This window comes from Apus apus, chromosome 1 (assembly GCF_020740795.1).
Source record: "Apus apus isolate bApuApu2 chromosome 1, bApuApu2.pri.cur, whole genome shotgun sequence".
Lineage (NCBI taxonomy): Eukaryota > Metazoa > Chordata > Aves > Apodiformes > Apodidae > Apus > Apus apus.
In genome coordinates, this window is record NC_067282.1 from 155529906 (window position 1) to 155554762 (window position 24857).

General features: G+C 45.4%; 1 protein-coding gene across 1 annotated transcript; it reads right to left on the reverse strand.

Annotated features, from left to right (window-relative positions):
• Nucleotides 1-1674: 1674 nt before the first annotated feature.
• Nucleotides 1675-8293, reverse strand: LOC127379959 (retinoic acid-induced protein 3-like). The gene is made up of 4 exons (XM_051608284.1): nt 8191-8293; nt 4704-5678; nt 3685-3737; nt 1675-3019 (listed from the first exon to the last, which is right to left on the reverse strand). The coding sequence occupies exons 2-4, from the start codon at nt 5629-5631 to the stop codon at nt 2927-2929; spliced, it is 1074 nt and encodes a 357-aa protein (XP_051464244.1). The 5' UTR covers nt 5632-5678; nt 8191-8293; the 3' UTR covers nt 1675-2926.
• Between the last annotated feature and the right edge of the window lie 16564 nt (nt 8294-24857).

Genomic DNA, 24857 nt, shown 5'->3' on the forward strand with positions numbered 1-24857 from the left:
TTTAAGCTTGGCTTTATGCAAAGGGGAAACTGCTGCTTTCCCAAAAGCCTCTCCTGAGGTGCAAGAAACCTGCAGAATGGCACCACCCCTTCCTGCCAATGCCGAGTTCCACAGAATTTGTATTTAATTTGGCATTTAAATCAGCCCTCACCCAAAGCTGCCTCAATATTGAACCAGTGCAAAACAACTGTATCATGACGGAAGTTAAAAAAATAATTACTCTAAAAGGTGCTGTAAATCCATGGAAGGTGATTGTCACTCTCTGCTGAGAAGCACACACAGTAACAACAAAGTAATCAAGAAAATCTCCATGTCCTGAATAAATGCGAGTGCATATGGTATCCCTCATTCCTCCAAGTTCTGCTGCCTCTGGGGACAAGGTGCATTTGCCAGGCATTTTCTGCTCTGTGGCAGTCAGTGGAGGAGCTGGTAAGTGTCTGGGATGTGGAAAACACACATGGTAAAAGCACACTTTGCTCCTATTTCCCTGTTAGCCTGTCCCTTTGCTCCACTAAACTCCTCTGAAGCAGGGAAGCTGGCTCTGTTTTAACACATATTTGGCTCATCATAGACATAGTCTAGCAGCATTTAAGCCATCTATGGCACCACATCAACTCAAAAACCTAATTTCTTGAAAGTTAGGTATCATTTCAAGCACATCCCTCCTATCTGCAGTCTGCAAGTCAAGAACTTGTATCATGGGTTCCCATTACCCCCTTCCCAATCTGCTCTCCAGCATTACATGAGTACCATTGCGTTTTCTCTCCCATCCTCCATGGTACATGTGTGGAACTGTGTAGGTGAAGGGGAGAGCAGGGGAGGGTGAGCATAATTTGCATTTCAAATTAACTAGAAAAAGAAAAGATGTCCTGTGACACATTTCAAACCAATGCCTTGGAGGGCTCTTTCTCATGCGAAGGGATACTGAAGACCCAAATGTCCCTCCTGTGTTGCCCATCAGTGCTGGTAGGCAGAGTAGCAAAGGCCCAGCCTAGCATATTGTAGACATCACTGTGCCTGAGGAAGGGGGTTTTCTTCCAGGGGCATAAGGATATGTGGTAGAGTAACATACCATGTAAAAACTCATGGGAGAGGAAGCCTCTAAAATGAGACATTACAGCCTTATACCTTCAGGAGGTTTAAAAAAAATAAGATTATGACGATGATCATCATAATAATTTTGCTTTGATATTGTTTCTACTTTTAAATAAAAAATATTATATGTGTCCAGAACATTGGAAAGACATTTTTACAAGCTGAATTAAATGTCTACAAGCTCCTTTCCTATTCTTGGTTACGCAAGTACCCAGAAAGATTCAAGCAAATAAATACAGGAATATAGACCCAGCAGAGACAGACACATGCAATGATGAAAATATCACATCCACTATTCTGCATTTGCTTTCTGTGGCTTGGGTTTATATTTCTTCATTTCTTAAGCACTTCTAACATTGAATCAGCTTTCTTTATTCAAGAAAAATAGAACGGAGAAGCTACTAACTCTCTCCTGCACCCTCAGGCATCTGATCCACAGTGACAGCTTCAAAGAAGCTGCAATCTCTTTGCCATATTTTCCCCAACTACAATCTCCCAGTTGGCCCACTCCAACCTATGAGCTGTTGCTGTCACCTCATCAGCCATTAGAGGAATCGTACTCTTCAGGAAGAACACCAGTTTCTCATTGTCAGGCTGTTTGGGTTTTTATTAATTAAATATTCCACGTACAAAGTACTAAATAAATACATAGTTGTGTCAGACACCAGTGTACCATACAGACCCACTTGGGGAGCTCCATGCATTTATATATGAAATACCATGGAAAGCTATTTACCAAATGTGAAGCAGGCTACAGAATGATTCAAGACTGCAGCCTCCTTGCTATTGCCAGGGTGCAGTCCACACAGCACACACACACACACACACACACATGCACAAGCTCCTGGGAAGAAGGGTGTTCACCCTCCATAACCTGCTCGCTTGGGAAATGCTTGTGTTAATGCCACAGACACACTCAGGAGGCAGAGCTCCGAGGTGCACGGGATTAGATCCCACAAGAGTACTGAAGGCAGCTGCATGGAAAAGGTTTTGTCTGCAGGGATCCACAGCCTGGAGGGCAGGGGTCAGGAGGGAGGATTGGTGAGGTTGGGCAGGCACCCTGGGCAGCTCAGCTGGGGTGTGTGGTCAGAGCTAAGAGGAAGGCTGATGCTATAGCACAAATCAGGAAATTTGTCAGGGTAAATAGGTGTAATGTTTTTATGTCTTTAAATTTTCTTCCCCCTCTCCCATTTCCCCTCTAGGTGATGAGGAGGGAGTTGGAAGTGAACATGAAGAAGAAAAAAAGGAATATTCTTTCTCTCTCTGTCTTCTCCAGTGATCTTTGAAGGAGACTCAGGCAGGGCTGGGAGTGGGCACAAAAGTAATGGTGGATAGATAAGAGGGCCTTGGTAGTACCCAAGATGTGTTTGCAGATGGGCAGGTGTGGGGATATGTAGGTCTGATGCGCCTGTTCCTGTCTCTTCTCCCACCAGACATGGGGAACAGCCATCCCTGCAAGCTGATCAAAGCAAGTCTTGGCTGGGGCAGAGCCAGTTGCAGACCCAGATGATGATCTTCCTGCTGCTCTAGCCCTGCAGCATTCCTGCTGAAAATAGGCCAGGACAGCCTCTTCCCAGCACGTTCCTCTGTCAAAGAGATGAGCTTCCTCCCATGGAGAAACCAATGGAGTGAGGACAAGATGGACAGAACAGTGTTTGAAAGCTGTGTTTGAGGAAAGAGAGGGGGCTACAAGGGTGCCTGTGCAGGAAATGAGGACCCCTCTCCTCTTTTTGTCAGTGTCAGTTGACTCTGTCTCTTCTGCAGAGATCGACTCACTTGTTACCACGTGGCCCATTCCTCATGCTTAGTCTCTTGCCTCCCTGCAGAGCTGCTACATGGCGCCTTTCCCACCAGTGTAGTCATGGTATGGGCTTGTCCGGGCCTTGGGCCGAGGGATGGAGAAATCATTTTGCAGTTCAATGGTCTGAAAAGGAAGCAAGAAAACCTCTGCCTTTCAAAACTTGAGAGAAGTAATAGAACAGGGCTTCAAAACAAAACAAAACAGGAGAGGGAGAAACAGGTTTCCTGAGAGTGTGATCAGTGGGGTTTTGGAAGAGGATCCTGGCAAAACAAACCAGTAATAGAGACATGTCACCAGAGGACATGTGGGGACATGATATGAGCTACTAGACCTAACTAAGATGTGGTCTGAAGGAGGACTGGTGAATGGACATGGGGACATGCAGACTGCCCACTCAGGATCTGCACTGCAGCTTCCAGTGACAGCTGGTGGGAATACATTCAGAGCACAGGCTGGGGAAAGGAGCACATTCTCCTGAGGAAAGGGCACAGTCTACTGCAGGAACTGTGTTCTAAGATAGGTCTTCTTACGTGACATCAAATCCAGAAGTACTGAGAAACCACCACCTCAGACTTTGCATTGGGCCTGGACATGTCACAGATTTCTTCCTCCAGCCACAGGCACCTCCATGGACACCTATCATGGTGTCCTACCTGGCTCCATGAGGAGCACCTCCCTGCCTCTACAGACCCTGCTCTAGGTCCATCTGTCTTTGCCCCTTCTTCCCTTCAGCTCCTAAGCAATACCTCACATGTGGTGAAACGGGTGAAAGGAGGGCTTGAACTTACCTTCATCTGAAGGTGAGAAGAGTATGGGGAGTACCTGAGGACTTCTGTGTCTCCTGAGTCAATACAAAAGGAGGGGAAAGTTAGTGAGTTAGCGTTATATCGTAGCTTAGAAATACCGCATCAAGGGAGAATCAAAGGGCCTGTGGCTAATTTAACAGCTGCTTGTAGACCTATCAAACAATGCAATATGCAGCCAGCAATGGGTTAAAATCCATAGGTGGATGACTTATTAAATATTTCCTTCTGAAAGCAGGAATGAATGGTATTGTAAATAACAGGACATAGGCGGCCTTGGAGTTTAGACACCTCCTGTTGCCTCACAGTGACTGTCATTATACTGGCCAAATCCCTCCCACTTGCAGGCACAAGACCCCCCCTGCGGTATTCCCTGGGAAAGCACAGTCTTCCTCAGCTATTATTTTAGAAACCTTGAGACCTGACTCCTAGGGAGAGATGTGATCTCAGTAGCAGGAGGTGCAGTCACATCTCCTAACCATAGATTTGGGAAGCCTTAACTGATAAAATTTTTTGCTTTGACCAAGTAGGCATGAGACTCATGGAGAAAAGTAAGAACTCCTTGCCTTCTTTTCGGATGAGGGGTTTATTTTAACTAGATAATGGGAATCATATCAAAATTGGAATAAAGAATCTCTAAGGTCTAACCTAGAGAGGTCTGAAGAGCTGGAGCATTGGTAAGAGGCAAACAAAAAAACCCTGAATTTTTACACAGGCTTTCCAAACATAACAGCATCCTAAGGAGTTAATGTCTCAGCTCTGACACCCAGAAAGTCTCCAATTCAGTCACTCCTCCTACACATCTTTGCCTTTTGCATTGGTCCTTACTCTTTTTCCTCTTGTCTGGAGATTCATTTTCACTTGCATTTCTGAAGTTTCATCAGTCTGAAACTTTTTTGTACCTTTAAATTACCCATCTTTTCTTCCAGCCCCCCCTTTTAGCTCATGGTTGGTGTGTGTGTGCTTAGGGCTGAGGGACAGTGGAGTCATTCACTTCATCATACCTTGCACAATTTCATCTTGGGTGTAGGCACGGTTGTCCACTCCAGTTGTCTGCTTTATGAACTTGGGTTGGCAGAAGTCATTTTCTGGAGGGTAGTCCTCCAGCTTCACAGGAGCAGTGAGGAAACAAATTTCAGGAACAATATACATTATCAGGAAGACCCATCCATTGGACACCAGAGCAATAGCCACAACAGGATCATCCCAAGTAGGTCTGTTTAAAACCGTGTTGCCTTTTAAGAGCATAGTGATCCACACTACCCAAATGGCAATGGAGAACAGGGCAGTGACAAAGATGTGTGCCCCGTGCCTCTTCCAGCTTTTGTATGACCCACAGAACGTGAACATGGAAACCAAGAAGGTCAGAGCCATCAAGAAGAGCACGTAGATCAAAAGCATGACAAAGTCTTTGTTGGTCTCCTCTGCAGTCATATTCAGAAATGTGTCTTTCTGGTTTACTAGCATGGTGACTAAGTACTCGATGCTGATCACAACTTGTACTAGGAAAAAGGAAACAATGAGGAGCAGCAACATGAGCCAGGAGAAGGGCTTTCTTCCTCTCACTAGTTTGTTGAGGTTGCAGGCCTGGGTGAGGAGGCATGAAAAGCAGAGAGCAAAGAGGACTCCAAATAGGAAGAAGCGAGTGGGGCGAGTCCTTTCATTGAGTTTAATGATGAAGGCAAAAGTGAGACCAAAAATGCCGAGTGTGCCTAAGAGAAAGAAGAAATAGACGGAAATCATGTGCCTCTTGCTGTTGTCTTGGACTTTACAGATGAGAAAGAAGAGCGAGCAGATGAGGAAAATGGTGATGAGGATGCCAGCTGCAGCCAGTGACTCCAGGACAATCCCCCAGGCCTTCTCCATGTCACAGAGCAGGTAATAGTCAGCACCAATGCTGCTGCTGCAGCCTCGGGGGACTGGCGTTGTCATCCTCTCACCTTCTTTTAACAAACTCCCCGTCAAATGTTTCCCCAAAGCTGTAAAAGAAAAGACACAGGCTGTCATATCAAGCACACAGGCAGTGCCAGCAGTCGGGAAGGAAAGGCAGGACAGACCTCCATCCCCACCTCACTAGGCAAGGAGACAACAGTGCTAAGGACACTGGGCTATGGGAGCAGAGCCACCCTCTTGTTTTGCATCAGCTCTCTATCAAGGGCAAACCAAGCCCCTTAGCAAAAGGCAATTCACCTTGCATGTCCTCTGCACTGTGCCTAGGGTTGTGCAATGTCGTAGGAGTGTGGGGAGCAGAGAGAAGGTGAGGCAATTTCGCAGGTGTTAGCTTGGTGCCCTATAGCACAGACTGAGCTGCCTTGTCACTTTTGTGGTACAAGAGCAGCTGTTAGTCATAATGCAGCTTATGCTTTTTTGACAAGTTCAAACCATATCAGTACCTTGTACCAGTGAGGTTCAGAAATAAACAAAGCAGAACAAGAAACTCATGACTCTATTTCTTTTTTCTCTTTTACTTTCTCTGAAACACTCTTGGCTTTGGTTTATGGGTATGAATGAAGGGTAACTTTAACTGCCTTTTACCCTGCAGGTAACTACCCTGGATGCCCCCAGCATAGCTCTTCTCTCTTGAAATTAAGTAGCAACTAAAGGCTGCCAACCATGAGCCCCAAATTCACATTCCTCATTCTTCATAGCAGCACAGCAAAGACCTTTCTCTCAAAGACCTCTGTCTTCTCCCCAGGATATTGCTCTGCATGGGCTGGAGGGTTTACATGTCAGAGCTAATGCTGTTCATTGCATGAGAAGTAACCACTAAGTTACTGCTTGAGTCCACGAGTCAAGGATGGCCAAGGTCTTTAACACACTCAGTGCATTCTTGCTGTCTCATCAGAGCTTGTCTGAGTAAGCCTGGTTTAAGCCCGTCTCGACAGGGGATAGGAAGGTTGTTTAGGTGAGTTCTGCCTATTGCCAAGGGGAATGAAGTTGCCTACTTCCTGAAGCATGTGCAGAAACCACTGCACAAGGACATTGGACACTTTGTGCTTCATTATGCAGGCACTGAGTGAGTTTAGATCCCAGCGGCCAGGTACTGCTTTCTAGGTACCAAATCGCTCAATTAGGCTTGTGTTTTCAAAACCTATCAAAACAGTTTAGATACAATATTGGATGAAACATGGGGAAATCTTGCCTTAATGGTGACCCACACATGAAAACCAAGGGCTTTCTTTTCTGATATATAAAGAAAAAAGTTAACCTTTAGAGTCTTTAGTGCTCGTCATGGAATTTGCCTTGATTTTTCCCGTACAGAACAACATACTGAAGTTATGAGGCTGGTTCTAAAACCTTTCCAACAGACTTTAAGGACTGCAGGTTGAGCCTTCAATAAATGGCAGTTGATATAATCAAGGGCTGAACGAAGGGAGAAAATTTTACTGACTCACTCAGACCCACTTATGCCTCAGTGTGACCTACCGATAAATGATGGAATATTTCTCCAGCTTTTAACCTCACTGTGTAAAAGAAGATCTGCAGCTGTTCAAAAAGCTGGCTACAATAAAATGCAAATTATTCAACTATGCAGGAAGTCTGGGCTCCCATGGAGAGGATAGAATTGGTGAAAAACACATGCAAAAGTTTTCATAAATCATTGTTCAAAAAATTTAAGGGATTTACGAGCTCTTGTACAAACAGCTGAGAGTTATCTGGACGTTTATGGGTAATAAATAATGAACCTTTCCGAAAAGCTGGAGAGCAAATGCTATCACTTATCCACAGACATTTACTGTTGATCAGATTAGCTTATCTATTCACAGTTCTAGCAGATACAGATCAGTGCCTGCTGGGTGGAAAGGCCAGAGAGCCAGAGTGAGACCCCTGGGCAGCAGAGAGAACACCTATAGCTTTGGGGCCTGACTGGTGCTTACTGTAAGTGGTACTTGCCACAGTTGGCTGCCATGGCCCTTGGAACAAATAGGGTGGAAAGAATCTCACTCTCTTGGAGAACTGGGCCTCTTGTGCTGATTTTTACTCCCTTCTCTCTTTTTTTTTTTTTTTTCTCCAGGGTAGATATCCTATGAGGCATGAGGAGTCTCTGCCCTGTTTCCTGGGTGAGTGTTGCCCCAGATGCTGAGTCTGCTCATCCAGCACCTACAGAAGTGTCTGGGGTTTCCAGGGGCTCTAGAGTCTGTGCAAGGGAGCCTGTGCCGTGGTAACTTCACAGCTCACTCCAAATCATGGTTCTTGCTTTAGTGCTGAGTCTTCTTCCTCCAGCCAGAGCCTCCTCTCTCATGGATACTTGTGCACAGCAGACACCCATCCAGCCACAACTTTCCCATCGCTTCCCAGAAAAGTCTGCCATTAATCCCCCAGCTCCAGCTGGCAATCCCATATTAGAGTCAAGGGTGGGAAGCATCCTCTCTTTGCCATGGCACCCCATGCCCCTGCTCTCCCACCCCTGGGAGCCACGGTCCCGCGTGCCATCCCTCCCCAGCAAAGCCAGGTCCGCCTTGGATCTTGCAGGACATTGCCTTGAATTACCTTTCTGCCTCCTGCCCGGAGAAGGCAAGAGGGACGCTCCGGCTGGAAGAGGTAAGTTCCCAGTGCACCAGTAACACAGTCACCCCCGCTCCTGCACCGCGGGCCGGGCAGCAGCCCCGCGCCCGCCCTCCGCGGGAGCTTTAACAGCTGGAGGGCGGGGAGGTGTGGCTGAGCACGCCTATTCCAGTTCCACCGCCTCTCCCCTCCTTTCCCACAGGTCACAGCGATGAAAATACGGTGCCCGTGCCAGGAAATGAAGTAAGGCCTCCTGACGTCAGTGGGGCACTCACCCCTACGATCGGGGTGGGGACGGAGGCGCTGCCTGTCCCAGCCCTGGGACCTGGGGCGCGCTCGGATGGTGCTCAGCCGGGCGCCTGATAAGGTGCTCCCCTGTCTGACTCCTGGCACCCCCATGGGTGGGGACCGTGGCTATGAATAGCAGCGTGTCCCCTCCCTGCTCCCAGCCTTTTGTCTCTTTGCATGCTTTCGTGCCAGAAAACTGCTTGCGAAGTGGAAGATGAGGAGGTTGTGGGATGCAAACAGGCCCACAGCGCCTGGAAGGAGAGTGGCTGCAAGCCAGGCTCCAGAGGCAGTTTCCTCGGGGCTCTTGCTAGGCAATGCCTCTATGCATGGTGACAGGGGACTCTGCTCATCCCTTCCACCTGTGCCATTGAGAGCCACAGACTCCTTTCCTGAAAAAGGTAGTCTGCCTTTCCTCGTACCCTGCTTAGCCCAGCTCTGCTCACTAAAGGCACCATTCTGTTTGCAAGTGCTGAATCACTTTATCCAAATTGCTGGCCCAAATGGTTAATGAATTGAGGCAATGACAAATTCCCCCTTGCTCTACTTTGTGCCTCTGGCCTGACACACCTATTGGCGCAATCCCATCCAAAGCCCCTGGTATCTCCAATGTGTTCATGACTTCATCTGTGACTTTGAATATTATTCACTGGGATTATTTGCTTATTCTGATTAAGGAATTTACTTCAGGGCCTATCCACACCAAGCACTCAGTCCTTATACACAGCCCTAAACCTGGAAATCCCTCCCACCTCATGGATGTTCTATTTCTTCCCAAAACCAGAGGAGCCTGTGTACATGCCTGTGCTGAGGTGTGACCAGCCATGGTTGTCTCATCTGCATGTTAATATTGTTTCTTTGTTTCTTTGTTTCTTTGTTTTAGGGCCCCTGACTTATTTCTGATCCCTTTTGAATTGCGGAGATTGCCACATAACACATGCAAAAGAGTCCTGTCTTCTTCCACACCCTTTCAAGTACACAAGGCCCTGCAGGGATGAGTGGCTCAAATGAAAGGCAATACTCAGTGCAGTCACTGCAAGGTGGGCCGTGCTGAGCCCTAGGACAGTCCCTCATGTCCTTCCTACTTTCATTTCAGGGTACAATCCTGTGGCTTCTTAGTAAGGACATACCAAGTTTCTTTACATGAAGTTAATCTTACCTTTAAAGTAGGTCCCAGGCTTAGTGAACCAGCCAAGAAGGCAGTTGTGAAAAATGAGAGGGGAAACGGGGTAACGAAGAGGAGTTTAGCACCAGCTCAGTGGGACCCAACCTGTCTAGGAGGACATCCCAAGAAGCCTTCAAAGCTCACTGGTCACTACCAGCCTATTTGCATCCTTTCAGAGCACATTATGGACTGCCAGCTACTTCCCTACATTTACGCAGACATGCAAAACCCCATGGAAGGCAGCGTGGCAAACTATACTGGGGGAAAAAAAGTGAAGAAAATATAAGAGTAACACTGACATTTTCCAGAATGCCTGAGAAATCCTTGAGAGTCAGTCATCAAACACACCCTGTACTTTCAAAAGGCTAATAAATAGAGCTACGTTTAAAAAAAACACATCTCAAGTGACTAAGGAGTCCAAGTGCTGCTGACTCATGGTAGGTAGCCTGAGTTATGGTGCCCATGGCCCTCATGCTTTGCCAAGGTGGGAGGAGAAGCATCACTGGTCTACATATGTGAGTCTAAACAGAACAACAATCACTCCAGAAAGGTGAGATGATAGTCATCTTGCTTTAGGGAGGGGATGCAACTTGTAGATAGAGGCACCTAAATTTAGATGTCTGATGGTCTGATTACCTAAATGTGAGCTGAGTGTCTCAGCTACCAAACAGCCAAAAGGTCTGAAGGACTGGCCCAGCTGATTGGATGCAGGTGCCTATTTCTGTTTACACTGAAATGCTCCCAGGTATATTGTTGGCTGGATTGCCTGGAGCCTTATCTTAGTTGCTTGCACATCGGCATCTAGTGTCATATGAGAGGCCATAAGGTATCCTGCTCAGCTTCCAGGGACCACTCAAGAAGCACAGGTGTTTCCCATACCTTCTGTATCAGATCTGGCAGTCCTGTGCAGATGTTTTGGATACCCTTAGGCATCTCAAATCACCTTTGTAAGAGCAAACGGACAGAGTGGTGAATCTCCATTGGCTATTTCAAAGATGAGATGCCCAGCTTGTATGTAGGTACCTAGATGTGTATGTCCACCATATGGACTTCATTCTGGTGCATCAGCATAGACAAATAATTCATTGAAGGTACTGTAGCTCAGTCACATGTAACTCAGTCACCAGCACAGGGATTGCATATAGGATACAAGAGCTGTGGGAAACTACCCTTCCAGAGCATCAGCTCAACTGAATAACACAGTGGATCTCAAATGGTCGTAGGCACCGGTGTGTGGGCAACTAAATTTAATCCTTAGGTGTCTACAGAGCAGACTTTTTCATTGGGGGCAGTCATCCAGATTTCTACTACAGTTAGTGGAGAGAAAGAAGCATTTCTAGGGGAGTTTCAGTTGACATGCTTCATGGCAAACCAAATCACACCTGAAAAGTATCTGTTTCTCTCCAACAGAGGTGGACACAAGATAATGAATTCAGATAGAGGTATTTACACTTGGCAGCTGAATCGCATAGCAAATCTCTGAAATAATTTCAACACAATTCTGTAGCTGACCTCTGTGGGCAACAAGCACCCACAACTTCCAGTCTTTGGGCAGCAGGATGCGATGGAGGTGGAGGGCTGGGTTCTCCCTCTTTGCCAGCTCTGCTCCTTTCACCTTCTTGCTGCTGGCATTGTCTGGCCTTGCTCCCTCCCATGGGGTGCCAATGCCCAGTGCTGCCCATGCTGTCCTGGGCCAGCCCTACTCCACCAGCTTCAGTGTCACAGGGCTGAGCTGCCATCAAAGGGCAGAGTGCTGCAGCCCCTCTCAGTTCAGCCAGGTCTGGGGGACAGAAAAAGTCTAGGATGTCCAGGAACTGATTTAGTATATTTTATTAAGCCAATAATAAAGCAAGTAGATGCCTGGGAACCAATGGTGCTTGGCACTCTGGAATGTGTCTAAACAATGTGTTTATTTTTGGTCACTGATATTGGCTGCGTTGTGAATATGCTTCTGTCATTCCTTATGCTTAGCTACCTGTGCAGTACATTGACAACACCAGAACAGCTTTGCTCCCTGAAAAAATCCCCCCTGCCAGCACTTATCACAGTCATACTGAGCTAACATTACAGCAGCCTCCACCCTGTCCTGCCCCGTACATTTCATTTATCTTCAAATCAGTTCAGGTATAAACTTTATGACACCCTTGGAAACAGCCTGCCACAAAGGTGACAGTTCTTTGGTCCAGGAAGACAGCTTGGGGCACCTCTGCATTAGACAGGAGCCAAGACAAGGGCAAGGGGTGTCATTTCTGGAAAAGGACACATGGCACCTCCACATCACACTTGGGTTTTCTCCTGGGGGCATCCTGTCCCTGAATCGCTTGTGCTCTGGCTCTGGAAGCCTGCCTCCAAGGATTACTGAAAACTCTGTCTATGAGTTAAATCTTTTTCCTTTGAAAATGAGAAGTGTGGCACCAAAAAGTAAAGGTTATCTAAAAATTAAAAAAAAAAAAAAAGGCAAAAGAAACTCATACTGGTGTCCTTCAAAGTTGTTACTTGTCTCTGCAGCTATCAGCTCTTCCAGACTGTATACTGTGCTCCCTGCCATTTTCAGCCTCAAGAACAAAATAAGCATTCCTAGTATGTCACAGTGGTGTACTTTGCTTTGAGTGTTAATTGCTGCCTCCTCTCAAAGAAACTGCCTTTCTTAAATTAGCAGGTTTTGGCTGAACCCTTTCTCTTCCTGGCTCCTCAATGTCCAGATTCCTGGTACAGAACATGAGTTTACCAGAAGAGGAAGATATTTGGGCAAGAAAAGGCCAAGGAGACTTGTTGAGATACTGGAATCAGTGCTACTGAGTCTGTCCTATAAACAGAAACTTTCAAACCTATGAATTATCTGCCAGAACATCCCTAATTGGAAGAAGACCCTGGAAACATAATGGAAAATGACTGCCTGTTCCTCCACTAGAAACATAGTGCTCTGCTGCAAATGTGCTGCAAACAGGATCATTTCTATATGCAACCACAGGTGCAGCCAGCCTAGTACCTGGAAACCCAGGGGAGAGGGGTGGCTGCTGGAGTACCTGCTGAAACTGATTAATTCATGCTTCAGACTTGCTTCTTCCCCACAGGGGCAGTTGTCACAGTCTTTCATACTCTGCAAGTGTGAAAGCTGGAGCAAGAACAGGCAGAAAGAAGGCAGAAGCAGAGCACCTGTGGCTGTGATTATTTTGGTTAGGAAGAGCCTTTTCATACAACAAAACTGGTGCTCTTGAAGGCTTTTAGCAAGTTAAAAAAAAGATTTATCACCTCCTTTAGGACTTTCAACAGGATGCTGATAAACATTTCACTCACAACAACTGAGCCATTCCTCTAGATGTAGTTTCCTGGAGGTATCCTGTGCTCATCCACTTACCAGAGCAGCTAAGAAGGCTCCAGTCCTTCTTTGTGGCATGAACCTCATCTGCTTTTGTAATGATATATTCCCAAAGCAGCAAGTTGCACTGATATGGATGAGTGGGCATTGTATGTAGGCAAACATTTTGGGAGAAGTGTGTAACTCGCATGACACAAGGGATCTGAAAACATACTGACTGGTAGGGATGTTGCCTGATACTCCCAGAAAGGAAGACATGCCAAGGGATATACAGAAGAACCTGCATTTTCTATCTCCCAGAAAGGCTGATCCCAAGGCTGGGGAAATGATTAAAGAGAGAGGAGATGCCTGGCTGCATCTTTAGGAGGTGAATCCTGACAGAGAGACTCTCAGCAAAGCACTCCAGGAGGAGTGCTTTCCTTGTGTGCCAGGTACCTTTGCCTGGCGCCCAGCAGTGTTCCCTTTAGTATTCCTTGCCCACTGTGCCTGGAGCAGTTTTCCCTCCTTTTCCATTCCACACTGTGGGGTGAAGATGACTAGTTGATATTCTTGCTGAGAGAGGATTGGGCCCAGGTGTCTGTTGGCAATAGATGTTCTGAGACAGCCATTCTGCCCTGGAGTCTGCTGCTGGTTTCCCCTGCCAGCAGTACCCTGGGTAAGAGGCTCTGCAGACGTCTGCTTCTGTGCAAGAAGCATTCCTGAGAATCAGGTTGCACACAAAAACTCTCTGCTCAGTGATATAGAAAATTCTTCTTTACTACTCCTTGATCAAACAGCACCACAATGACATGAAGCAAAGCTGAGATCCAACATCAATCACTCCTCCCTTTTAGATGTCATCAGGAACAAAAAAAAAAAAAAAGTGTTGATAGATTTTGTTTTATTTTTTTATCAACAAGCTTCGTGCAGATGCAGAACTGTGTCCCCACACAGCAGGCATAAAAGTTGGCATAAATTCAATATTGTTTTTACTGACTATCAAAAATACAGTGGTATTTACATGTTTAATCTTAATCAGATACATCCTATTGAGCGATATGACTGAGCAAAAATCTGCTTTTGACTGCAGAACCCCAGCCTGGGATCAGCCAGAAGTTTTGGTCAGTGTGTGTTATCGAACCAAGGCTAATCATTAATCAATGCTGAGATTTTTCTTGAAGGAAACGAGCAGCAGGGGAGAAAAATATAATGAGTAATTGTAAGGAGTAATTGTAATTACAGTTTAGACCAGATACTCAGGGCAGACAGTTCTTGACTTCTGGGTGCCACAAATCCCAGTGTAACCTCTTGGAGGTGCAGAGCTGCTGAGGAGCCATACAGGACCTAGGAATTCCAGTCAGGCTTCAGGGAAACATAACCAAGGAAGATGATAATACATAAGGCTTTCATGCCTTATGGTGAGGAATGTCTTAGTGCAGGCCTTGGAGAAGGAGCTTCTCTTCTGTGCACTTTCATCTTCTGGGGTGTCAGGTACTTGGCTTCAAAGCTCAGGTAAATGGAGGTGGGGGCTTCTAGCACTGCTCTGCTCCACAGACACAGCATTTTCCTAGCAGCTGTGGGCTTTACAGTGTGTGAGGGGAGATGATCAGTGTTCCTCTGGTCTTGAGCTGGAGACTGCTGGAATTGCCATGCCAGTGCTGATCTGGCAGAAATGCCAGTGAGTAATAGTTGCCACATTATATATATAAATGGTTTATAAAGCCAACGCCTCAGTTCTGTTTACTAGTTCAATCAAAGTAAAGTTTGTTGCTTGGCCATGATTATATATGACCATAAAAGTCCTCAGATGCCTCTCAGGGCAGCTCAAATACTCATATGTCAACAACCATAAGGGGAGCCCTAGCTCAACCCATGCTGCAGTCCTTCCCCAGCTCAGTGTGCGTGTGCCATGTGTGCCAACGCAGCCTTGCAAACACTCAGAGAGATGGGATAGGAGAAAAACCGGATGTGTTTTTCATCAGGGCAGGGCTAGGGCCACACTTTCAGCATGCTCAAAATGCCTTTTCACTCAAATCCTGAAGACTTCCTTCCCTTTGGCAATTCGGGAGCCACAGGAATTGCTCTGCAGACAGCAGCAGCCAGGAAACACTTGGTTTGTGGCACAGGTAGCTGGCATGCCCTGGGAGCCTGGTGGTCTGGCACTCCTCAGGCATGCACAGGTAGCAGTGGGTCCCACCACTGCAGTGGAAGTGCTTGTGGTACCCTAGGACCCTCCTGCTCAGTGGAGGTTATGGACCTAGCTGGACAACAGAGCTTGATATCCTCATTTAAAAGGCCAGCACATTGCTGAGCACCTTCCTTTCCCCTGGCACAAGACGATGCACACAGGCCTCCTCCCACCATGTTGAACATACAGGTCAGTGGGTTGCTCATGGAATTTTGAGGACAACACAGGCACCTAAGTATCCCCAGGTGCTGCATCCCTAGAGGCCCAAGACTGCAGTTCAGCTCTGCACTCGTCCCACCAAAATCCTTTCTTGAACTATTCTCTCAGTCCAGTATTTGCCAGAAGTGATCAGTTGTTACACCAACCTGAAGGTCTTTTGCATTTCCTCCTGTCCTACCTGTTAATCACAAGTGATGCTTTGTGAGATCTCCAGCTTCCTAGTATCACCAGTGTCTTTAAGCTCCCTGAAGGATACAGCAATGTTCACTTGGTGCACACCTGCTGTATCTGGTAGTTAAGCAGCATAAAAATCTGACACAATGATACAGATTCAAGTAGTCGTTCCTGAGGGAAACTGTGCTCTATGCTATCTGCTTAACTAAGGCAGAAATTTAAAAGGGTGTGTTTAAGAGGCCTGATGGCATTCCTGCTCCAGCTGGTTGCTTTTCAAATTGATGCCTCTCTTTGCAGTTTCTACCTATTCTCAGTGTGCACATAACCTCTCACTAACACGCATACTTGTGCACACACACAGGCTGAGCAGCTTGGCCACACCCTGCTGTGCTTTTGCCTCTGTTGTTGTGGTATCTATCAAAACTAGACAAAAATGCAGGACCTGCATGGTGTGAGGGTGCTGGGAGTGGAAGTGACAGCCAGGCAGGCTGAGAGAGAAAGGGCAATCACAAGCCAGGAGCACCACTGAAAATGGCTTTCCATGGAAAATTCACTGCAGGATGTTTAGCACATGCTGCACTGCAATAGGACCCCTCTGCTTGCTTTGTGAAGCCCGAGCTGAAGGATCTGCACTCTTTAAATGCTCTCTGTTTCTGTGGCTGCACTTTGTGAAGATGGAGCACTTGAGGCCATAGATTTGAATCCTAGCCAGAGAGATTAAGTACTTCAGAACTGAAGATGAGGCCTTAATACAATCCATTTCATTATTCTGCCTTTAAATTTATCACAAAAATGAGTGTGAAACCTCAAAGGGAGAGTTCACGGAAAAATGCAGTCTGTGCATAAAAGTCCTGCTCTTACTGTTTTAAGTCTTCTGATGAAAGCAAATTAAAAATAACACTTCAAATACACAGTCTTAAACATAGAGCTGCACATACACAGACAAATGCACACACACACACTTTTCCTCATTCCTTTAACCAAAAATCCACAATTCCATCTAAAGTTCAAACAGAAATTTCCACTGATGATACAGACCAGCTGGTAAGACACCAAGTGTCTCTCGATGTGCTGCTGGTATAGTTTCCCTGTCCCACCTCATACCTTCATTTAACTCTTCTCCTGATTTCAGATAAACCTGTCAGGACATCTGCCATCTCACTTGATGGTCACTCAAAATATTGTAAACTTGCTGTATTTGCATGGATCTAAACAAGTAGTAACATTGGGTTATAAAAGATCATTACATTGTTGAATGTGAAGTAGAAACTTCTGCACTCCAGGAACTCCCAGCATAGATGCTGTGCCTGGGGCTGGGAGGAGGTGAGGTCTGAACTAGACAGAAAATACAGCCGATTACAAAGTCTCTGGCCTTGATTATTTTTCTTCCAACCTTCTGGACAACCCAAGAGCTCTCCTGAGCTGGGGAGAAGAACATCAGTGTGTAGCCCTTATTAGTAGTCCAGTGGAGAGGATTTGGCTGAAAGGAAGGAGGTTTACAAAGTTTCTGGATTGCAGTATCATAGAATCATTTAGGTTGGGGAAGACCTTTAAGATCATCAAGTCCAACCTTTAACCCTACTCTACCAGGTTCACCCCTAAATCATATCCCCAGGCACCACATCTATATGACTTTTAAACATATACCAGAATGGTGACTGGAGACAAGGAGAGCACATGCTTCAACTCGGACCAGTAACCTCAAGTTAAGCAGCCCCTTTCTGTCCCTACTGTGCTCCTCTCCTCCCACTTACCTGGCCCCTGAGTGGGGCCTGCACAGGGGACCACACCCCAGGATGACACCCAGCACCTTTTGGGCACCAGGCATGTGTTTTAGCAAGCATGCAATAATTCATCACCTGGACTTGCAGGGAGGTTCCTGTAATCACACAAAACTTGTCATTGCCTTTGTGCTTACATCTTAAAAGGCAAAAGGAATCACCACAGATTTTGGCTCTGACCTTCTGCTTGACACACAACAGATCCTGTTGTGTGTGAGAGATAAGCTAAGGTGTACACTTGAAAAACAAACAAACAAACCAAAAACCTATGGTGTGTGTGAATGAAGGGATCCCATATATACTATGGATTTGAGCTAATATTATTGCTGACTCTATGGTCTTCATCAAGTGACAGAGCCTTGATGTACATAGGGGTGAATTTACCTTGAGCTCTTACTTTACACGAGGTTAGCTTTTCCTCAGCTGGAACTGAACTCACACAGCAGATCTTAAGTGGTCTTGAACAGAAACTGACTTAACCAACTTCAGCTCTTGCCTGACAACCCAAATAAGAACTAAATCCAACCTATAATGATACCTATAATGATAAAACCACAGCAGTGTGGTTTTACTAGAGGTAAAGGCAAAGGAAAGTGACAATCTGTGTGTGATTCTGCCAAACAAAACACACATTCTGGATTTATTACATGACAGTGCAGTTTCTTTAGCAAACAGCATCTGTTGCCATCCTTTTTCAATCAAAAATATGTCTGCTATTACATAACAGTTGATAAACCCCAATCTCCAGAGTGATTAATCTAGATGTATACGTGGCTAAAACCTCTGCTTGTCAATTTAAATCTGTCTTTCCTAATTACTCATTTATAATTATCAAGCAAGGAAATGACCCTGTTGAGTCTGTTACTGGTTAGAACATTCCCTGACCTTCTGGGAGAGCAGAAAATTTTGATAGATTTCCCCTAAATCTAACCATCCTACTCTTTACTCATCAAAAGGATTTAAAGCTAATAAAGTTGTTGAATTGAAGTAAGTTGTTGAATATAGATGAATCATATAATCCTAACAAGCAGTCCCACATTATTAAGCATCAAGAGACTTGCCCAGAGAGGCCAGTAGGATCTCCATTGCTTTCTTTAACCTCATTGCTTTGTAACTTCTAGAACGTCTGTGAACACAGGTGACAGTCAACCCCTGAATGGCTGAGGTGGGATGTGCCTGCAGGTGTGCAATGGAGGGACCTCCACCTGTACAGGGTGTGCAGTAGCTTCCTCTGGCAAGAGGGTTCAAAGCACAGAGGTGTCTCTTAAATTGCAATAAAGATGGGGAGAGTTATGCAGGAACTGCTGAGGTGGCTCACATTGTCAGAACAACCACAACTCTCCTGCACCCTGAAAAACACAAGGAAGGCAGAGCTGGAAGTAAATGGCTTGGGCAGGCACCTGTCCATCAGCTGCATGGAAGGAGAGCCTGCAGGACCATATTGCAGTGCAGCATGAATAGCAAAGTAAAGAACCAGTCCTGGGGGAGTTGGGGGACCAGGCTGCAGGCTGCTTGGTAGGCAAGACTGTGAAGAAGTGAGCAGGGTAGACTGCAGGAGGTGCTTAGAAAGGGGGATGAATGCATGCATGAGACCTTCTTGGTGAAGGCAGGCAGGCAGAAATGTAGGAATGGATAAAGGTGATGGGATGAGATGGGAGGTCCTCCCCCCAAAAAAAAACCCAAAACGATCACCAAATAATGGAAGCTTAATAATGCAACATATTCTGGGGCAGGCTGAGCACAAGGAAATGTTGCATGGGGAGGATCTCAGCAGAACTCTGCAGTGCAGTTGGCTGTAGGAGCAAAGCACAGGGTTGCCAGTTAATTATGTGAAGTGAGGCCTTAGCCAATGCTTCCAAAGGACTAGGTCAGTCCATGGGGAGAGGCCTGAAGGCAGGGAGGGAAGCTGCACCCAGGCACTTGTGGGTGGAGGGACTCCCTATCCCAGGCCATGCAGGGAGATTCTCCCTCGGCCACAGGAGTGGTGGGTCCCTGGCTGCATGCCCCTGTGAGTGCCACCGCCCCAAGATCTCCATCACTGACAGCTTCCAAAGGTTAGTGGAGTCCCTTGGTCAGCTTTATCTGATCAAATGATGGGAGTGGACCGGGTAATGATGCAATCCTGCAGACAATACAGAAGAGCAGAAAGATGCAAACTCTGCCTATCTGAGCAGTGAGATTTTGCTGACCTGCTGAGCAGGCAGGGTAACCTGCTCTGCTGTGCCAGTACAGCCTTGTCAGGCAGCCCTGGCTCCTGCCACAGGGCTCAGCCCACTGCCCACTTCAGTCACAAAGGAAAAAAAAAAAGAAAAGCCTTCTAGCTGAAGAAGGACCTGGGGCAGTGCACATGCTCATAAGCCATTTCCTTCTACAAACAATAAATTTTAAGGCTCTGCACAGATTTTGGTGCTGAGTTAACTTACTTGAACAAAGCAGACAGAAATTTACCTATTTGTCCTGCCACTGTGAAAGCTAAGGAGATGAGTGTCCAGATCACAGAAGCCACTTCAAGGCAAGGTCGCCCAGCCATGGTTAGCTTCAGATCTGTACCTGACAAAGGTCTTTCCCCACCAAGAAAGATAACAGCTCCATGCAACTCACCATCCAGCTATAAAAAAGGACTTCCCGACTTCCCCTCCATCATTCCTCCTCTTCATATTGTCAATAACTACTGCACAGTCCTTTCCACAGACTTCAGCATATTTTTGGATGTTAACCCACAAGTTCTTTGGAGCAGAAAAGCATCTTCCTCTGTCCATGTCCTGTGCTATCCATGTAAATTGGTAAATACATGGTCCTGTGGATCTCAGGTGATCAGAGAAGCAAAGGGCTGACATGGCTAACAAAGCTGAACGCTTGCACCAGGAGCCTGCCCTGGCCCAAGTAGGAAAGGCTAAAGAACATGGCAAAGGAAGAGAGTTCTCAAAATTTTTATCTGTGTGTACTTCGTGGCACAGGACAAGCAAACACTGCTGGTTCACAGGCTCTGCCGTTCTTTCCAAAAAGCTAATTAAAAAAAAAAAAAAAAAAAAAAGAAAGCCTTATTTGCTGTGTGTATAAGATAGAGATAAAGACACTCAACAAAGATTTCATTGATACTATGCCCTCCAGCAAGCTGCCTTCCCATTGCACAACAGGTTTTTCAACAACAGAAGGCCAACAGGGCCCTGCACTAGCCATGTCGTCTTCTACATGTGCTGCTTCTACTGAATTAAAGATAGCCATAACTCTCTGCTATAGTATTTTCAAAGGAATAGGGTAAATATTCACAGTCCATGCAAATATAAGACCAAGAATTCCAGTGTCAGTGATTTCAGCAGTTCCCCTTCCATCAGCTTAACAAAATCCTGATGGAGAAGGAGATATCTCACTAATCACAAAGAGCTTTTCACCAGCCAGACCAGGTGGCAGCATCTGACCTGTGAAAGCAGCTCTGGCATTTTCAGAGAAGAGGCAGCCTGGCATTCAGAGGATGGATATGTAAAAAAGTCATCCTCTGAACTAGATAGAGGCAGTATAGTTGGAGTAAAGAAGTCGTATCAGAGCTGGAGCCTAGGAAGAACAAGTGGGTCACAAAACACTAGCATGCTTTGCAATGAAGGGTTCTTCAACGAACTCATCTAAGATGAGCAAACCTGACTGCAGCCAGCCAGCTGAACACAGGCAGAAGGGAGACTATCCCCTAAATTTGATATTAGACAGAACAGACTCACAAATCTATTTCTGACATTTCTTCCATAGATGTTTTATAACCATTCACTACACTACCCGTTTTGGAGAGTATAGCCAATACTTTGTAGTTTTTAAAGTTTGCAGTTTTTATCTAAACTTTTCTTGAAAATTGGAAAGGCAACTCCAAGATTCCTAGTTAATACTAAAGCAATTTTCACCAATGGATGGAGAAAGCCTAAACAAGATACACATATGTCTTGAGTGTATCCAAAGGAAAATAGTCCATAGCTCTGCAAGATCTCCAAGAGGCTTCTCAAAGCATGCAACTGCAGGAATTGAAAGCTGGTTCTTCTTAGACTCTGTCAAAGGAACCTGTTAGACTGTTTGCTTCATATTGTTGATTGTGTTTGGAGAAGACCAGTGCTTAACAACCAAAGAGTTGGCATGCACCTGGCATGCACCAAGATAAAGGTTTAACACACCTGTAGGCATGCACATGAGCAGCAGTAATAGGAAATCACTTGCTAATGGCAAATTTATCACTCTGAATACATATTGAGGGAGAAGAAGTACTACTTCCCTGCTGATGATACATCAAGCACAGAAGCTGGCAAGGACAGATGAGGCTGGGTATCTCCAGTTTTAGTTTTAATTCCCTTCAGCTGAGCTATGATAAAGACAGTAGAAAACCAAGCATATCCAATTACATGCTTGACTGGGGTACCTTAATTTCTATTGCTTTAAATAAAATTGAATGAGCCTTCACACATTCTCTCCCAGGCTTGCTCCACAGATCCTGTGCCTGCTTAAGTTGCTACTGCAGGAAATAAGGTACTTTTGTGGCTCCAACTCTCATTGTGTAAAAGATTTTTTCCTACATCAAAGCCAAGGAATTTCACGTTTTAGCCCTGTTCATGGGATGGAGCTGATGTACAACAAAAACCACACAAATGAATAATTTTTATTCTGGGAAGCCAGCATAAGCAAAGTAATTCCACCTTCTTATGAAGTCCACCCTCCACCTCACACAGATGACTTGCAGAGCAAGTTTTGCTATTTGCCTTTCTTTACACAGAGATACGTTCGTGGGTGAAACTCTTGTGGAGGATTAAAGGGGACTTAAGTCAGTCCAATGGGAAACACGTGCAAGAAAAAACAAAACCAACAAACCTGACTTACTTGATCATATCAAATATGGAGGGGGAAGTGATGGACAGAAAAACTAGCCTCTGTGAGAGGCTTGTCAAAAGTGTTAATTTTACTGTCTTTCCAATAATTTGAATGGAAGACAACACATTTTCCCCTTTTTGCATAGAAAGCTCACACTGCATTTCCCTTTCCTCAGAAACCTTTAGCAAGCACCAAGCACAAGGCAGAAATTTTTGAGAGCCCTATCCCTCCATTTTACGTTAAGAGGCAAGAGAGCAGCATGCACATCTCTGCAATTATGAGAATCCTCTAGCAGAGGAGGCAAAGAGAAAAATATTCCTTTTGGGCATGAAAAAAATACCCTGTGTAAACCTCTGCTAAACACAGCTTCAGGCTTCTAGATGCTTCCTTGAAAAAGTGCTGAACAAGCTCCAAGGGCATCCACCCCTCCCTGAGGACCTACAGTGTCAGAAGCTGAAGACTGCACAGTGCCACTTTCTGTTATTGCTCAACTAGGCATGACCTTGGCACAGTCCAACACACATCCTACCATGAAACTTGAACTATACTTGATTATCATGTTCAGGAAGGTACGTACCTGTCTCAGTGGGGCTTTGGAAGCAGAGAGAAAGTGCTATAGTCATCATCATAGTTTCCCTATTTGAAGGATCCTCAGGAAGAGACACAGCACTGGATACATGGCTGTATTGATCCCTGGACCAGAAAGCAAGTAACCATTTCCATTTCTAAGGTGTCAGAGAAATGAAACATCCTTAGCTCTCCCTTTTAAATACTGTTATTCAGAAGGAGCTTTCATAGTCTGAATTAAGTTTCACAGAACACAAAAGAAAAAAAACAAACTACCTGAAGACTAAGAAAGTGTCTTTTTTTTTTTTTCCCAAGCTGAATAGTTAACTTGAATGCTGATTCTCCATGTTTACAGAGCCATAGGTTTTTGTTTGGGTTTTGGGTTTGTTTTCCCCCCCCAAAAAAAAAATCTGATAAGTGTGCAAGCAAGAACAGTAAGAATTCAGAATGACATGGATATCAAGCAAGCAAGAACAGTAAGAATTCAGAATGACATGGATATCAAGCAATCAAGAACAGTAAGAATTCAGAATGACATGGATATCTCTGGCACCAAAGCTGCATTTTTACAGCATTTGCTCAGCAACTTTTACAGGAATCAATTGCTCACCTGAATGTTTACAGAAGCTCCTCACATGCCAGTGCAGGCAAACCCACAACTTCACATTTATAAAACATCAAAATGCTTGGTATATGCCTGTGTCTTTCACAGGTCATGCAATCAATTCCACTCCTTCTTAAGTACTTCCACGTGTTTTTAAGTATGTTGGATATTTTCCTTCTTCAGTGCTTGGCTAAACTGGGAATGTTTACTAATTTCAGTCCTGCTTTGTAAACTAAGGCCCTTGAAACTTGAGTTTCAACCACAAAAAAATGACTGGTTGTGTTAGCCTGATCCTGCCTTAAATCACATGCTAAAAGTTAATCCACCACTTCAGTTCGCTGCTGTGCAGACACTCGAGAGGTGTGCAGAGAAGTATGCTTCAGAACTTGCCCTCAAGAGTCCTCCTGATTAAACAAATACACTGGCATCAGTTGTTGTACAAAAGTATACAGCCACACACATACCAGTGCTGATATTTTTCTGAACTGTCTTTTATGCAGAGAGACAGGTCTCACTCCATTCTCTTCCCCCTTACGTTTCATTAGATCAGCTACAAACTTTGCTTTAGCCTGGCTGCAAATTCTGTTTTGACCAAATACAACTGTGGACACTCCCTATTCCACTTCAGTTATACAAACACCCTCTGACCCAGCCCTCATGGGGCAGTCACAATAAGAAACTATTTCCTGCCCCTCCAACTTTTTGAGGTATTTTTAGTTGAAACTGAATGCACATACCTGCTGCAGGTGAGGCACCAGTGAGAATGTGGGTGTGGTGAGACCTTTGCTATTCCAGTGTTAAGTGTTTCTATGGCTTGTCATTCCAAATCAAGGGAGGTGCCCAGCTGTCTAGGAGTTACTCCTATCGAGGGGGCTCTGCACGCTTTTACAGGGAAGCTCTACTTTTCTCCTGGGATATTCTTGGAATTGCAAAGGAGGGACAGAGAATCTTTGATCTCATCAAGGGGCGAGACAGATTCCCTCTGCTGTTGCCTTCTTCTTCCACGTGGGGAAGAACAGAGAGAGGTACTAGACTCCACTAATCTATTAAAACCTCATACTACTTCTGAAAGGAATGACTCTGCCCAACCTCTTCTAGCAGTAAATTGCCCTTCACATTACTTAAGATTGGAGCAGGACTGACTCTGAATACCCGATACATAGCTGGGAATAACACTCAGTTTTTCAGAGACCCAGGAGCCTCAGAGGGCTTTAATCTTCATTTGCTAATAGCGGGACCAACCCTGTCCTCCTTGTCAAGGACAAGAAATTTTGTTCAAGCATCCATCAGGACAGAAGACTGGTCAGGAGAGTTCCCTTGCTCCATGAGCAATGAGCATTTGCATCTCCACACATTCGCTCACTCATTTTATTTCTCTCTGGTGCCGTTTCCTCTTACTTTTGGGGATGTCTACTAAAGGGCCCTGTAGAATTAACACATTCTCATTAATGGGCTTCCTCCCTGCCTCTCCACAGTAGGACCCACAGAAGACGCGCAATCTCTTCCTGCTTTTTAAGAATGCTCTTAGC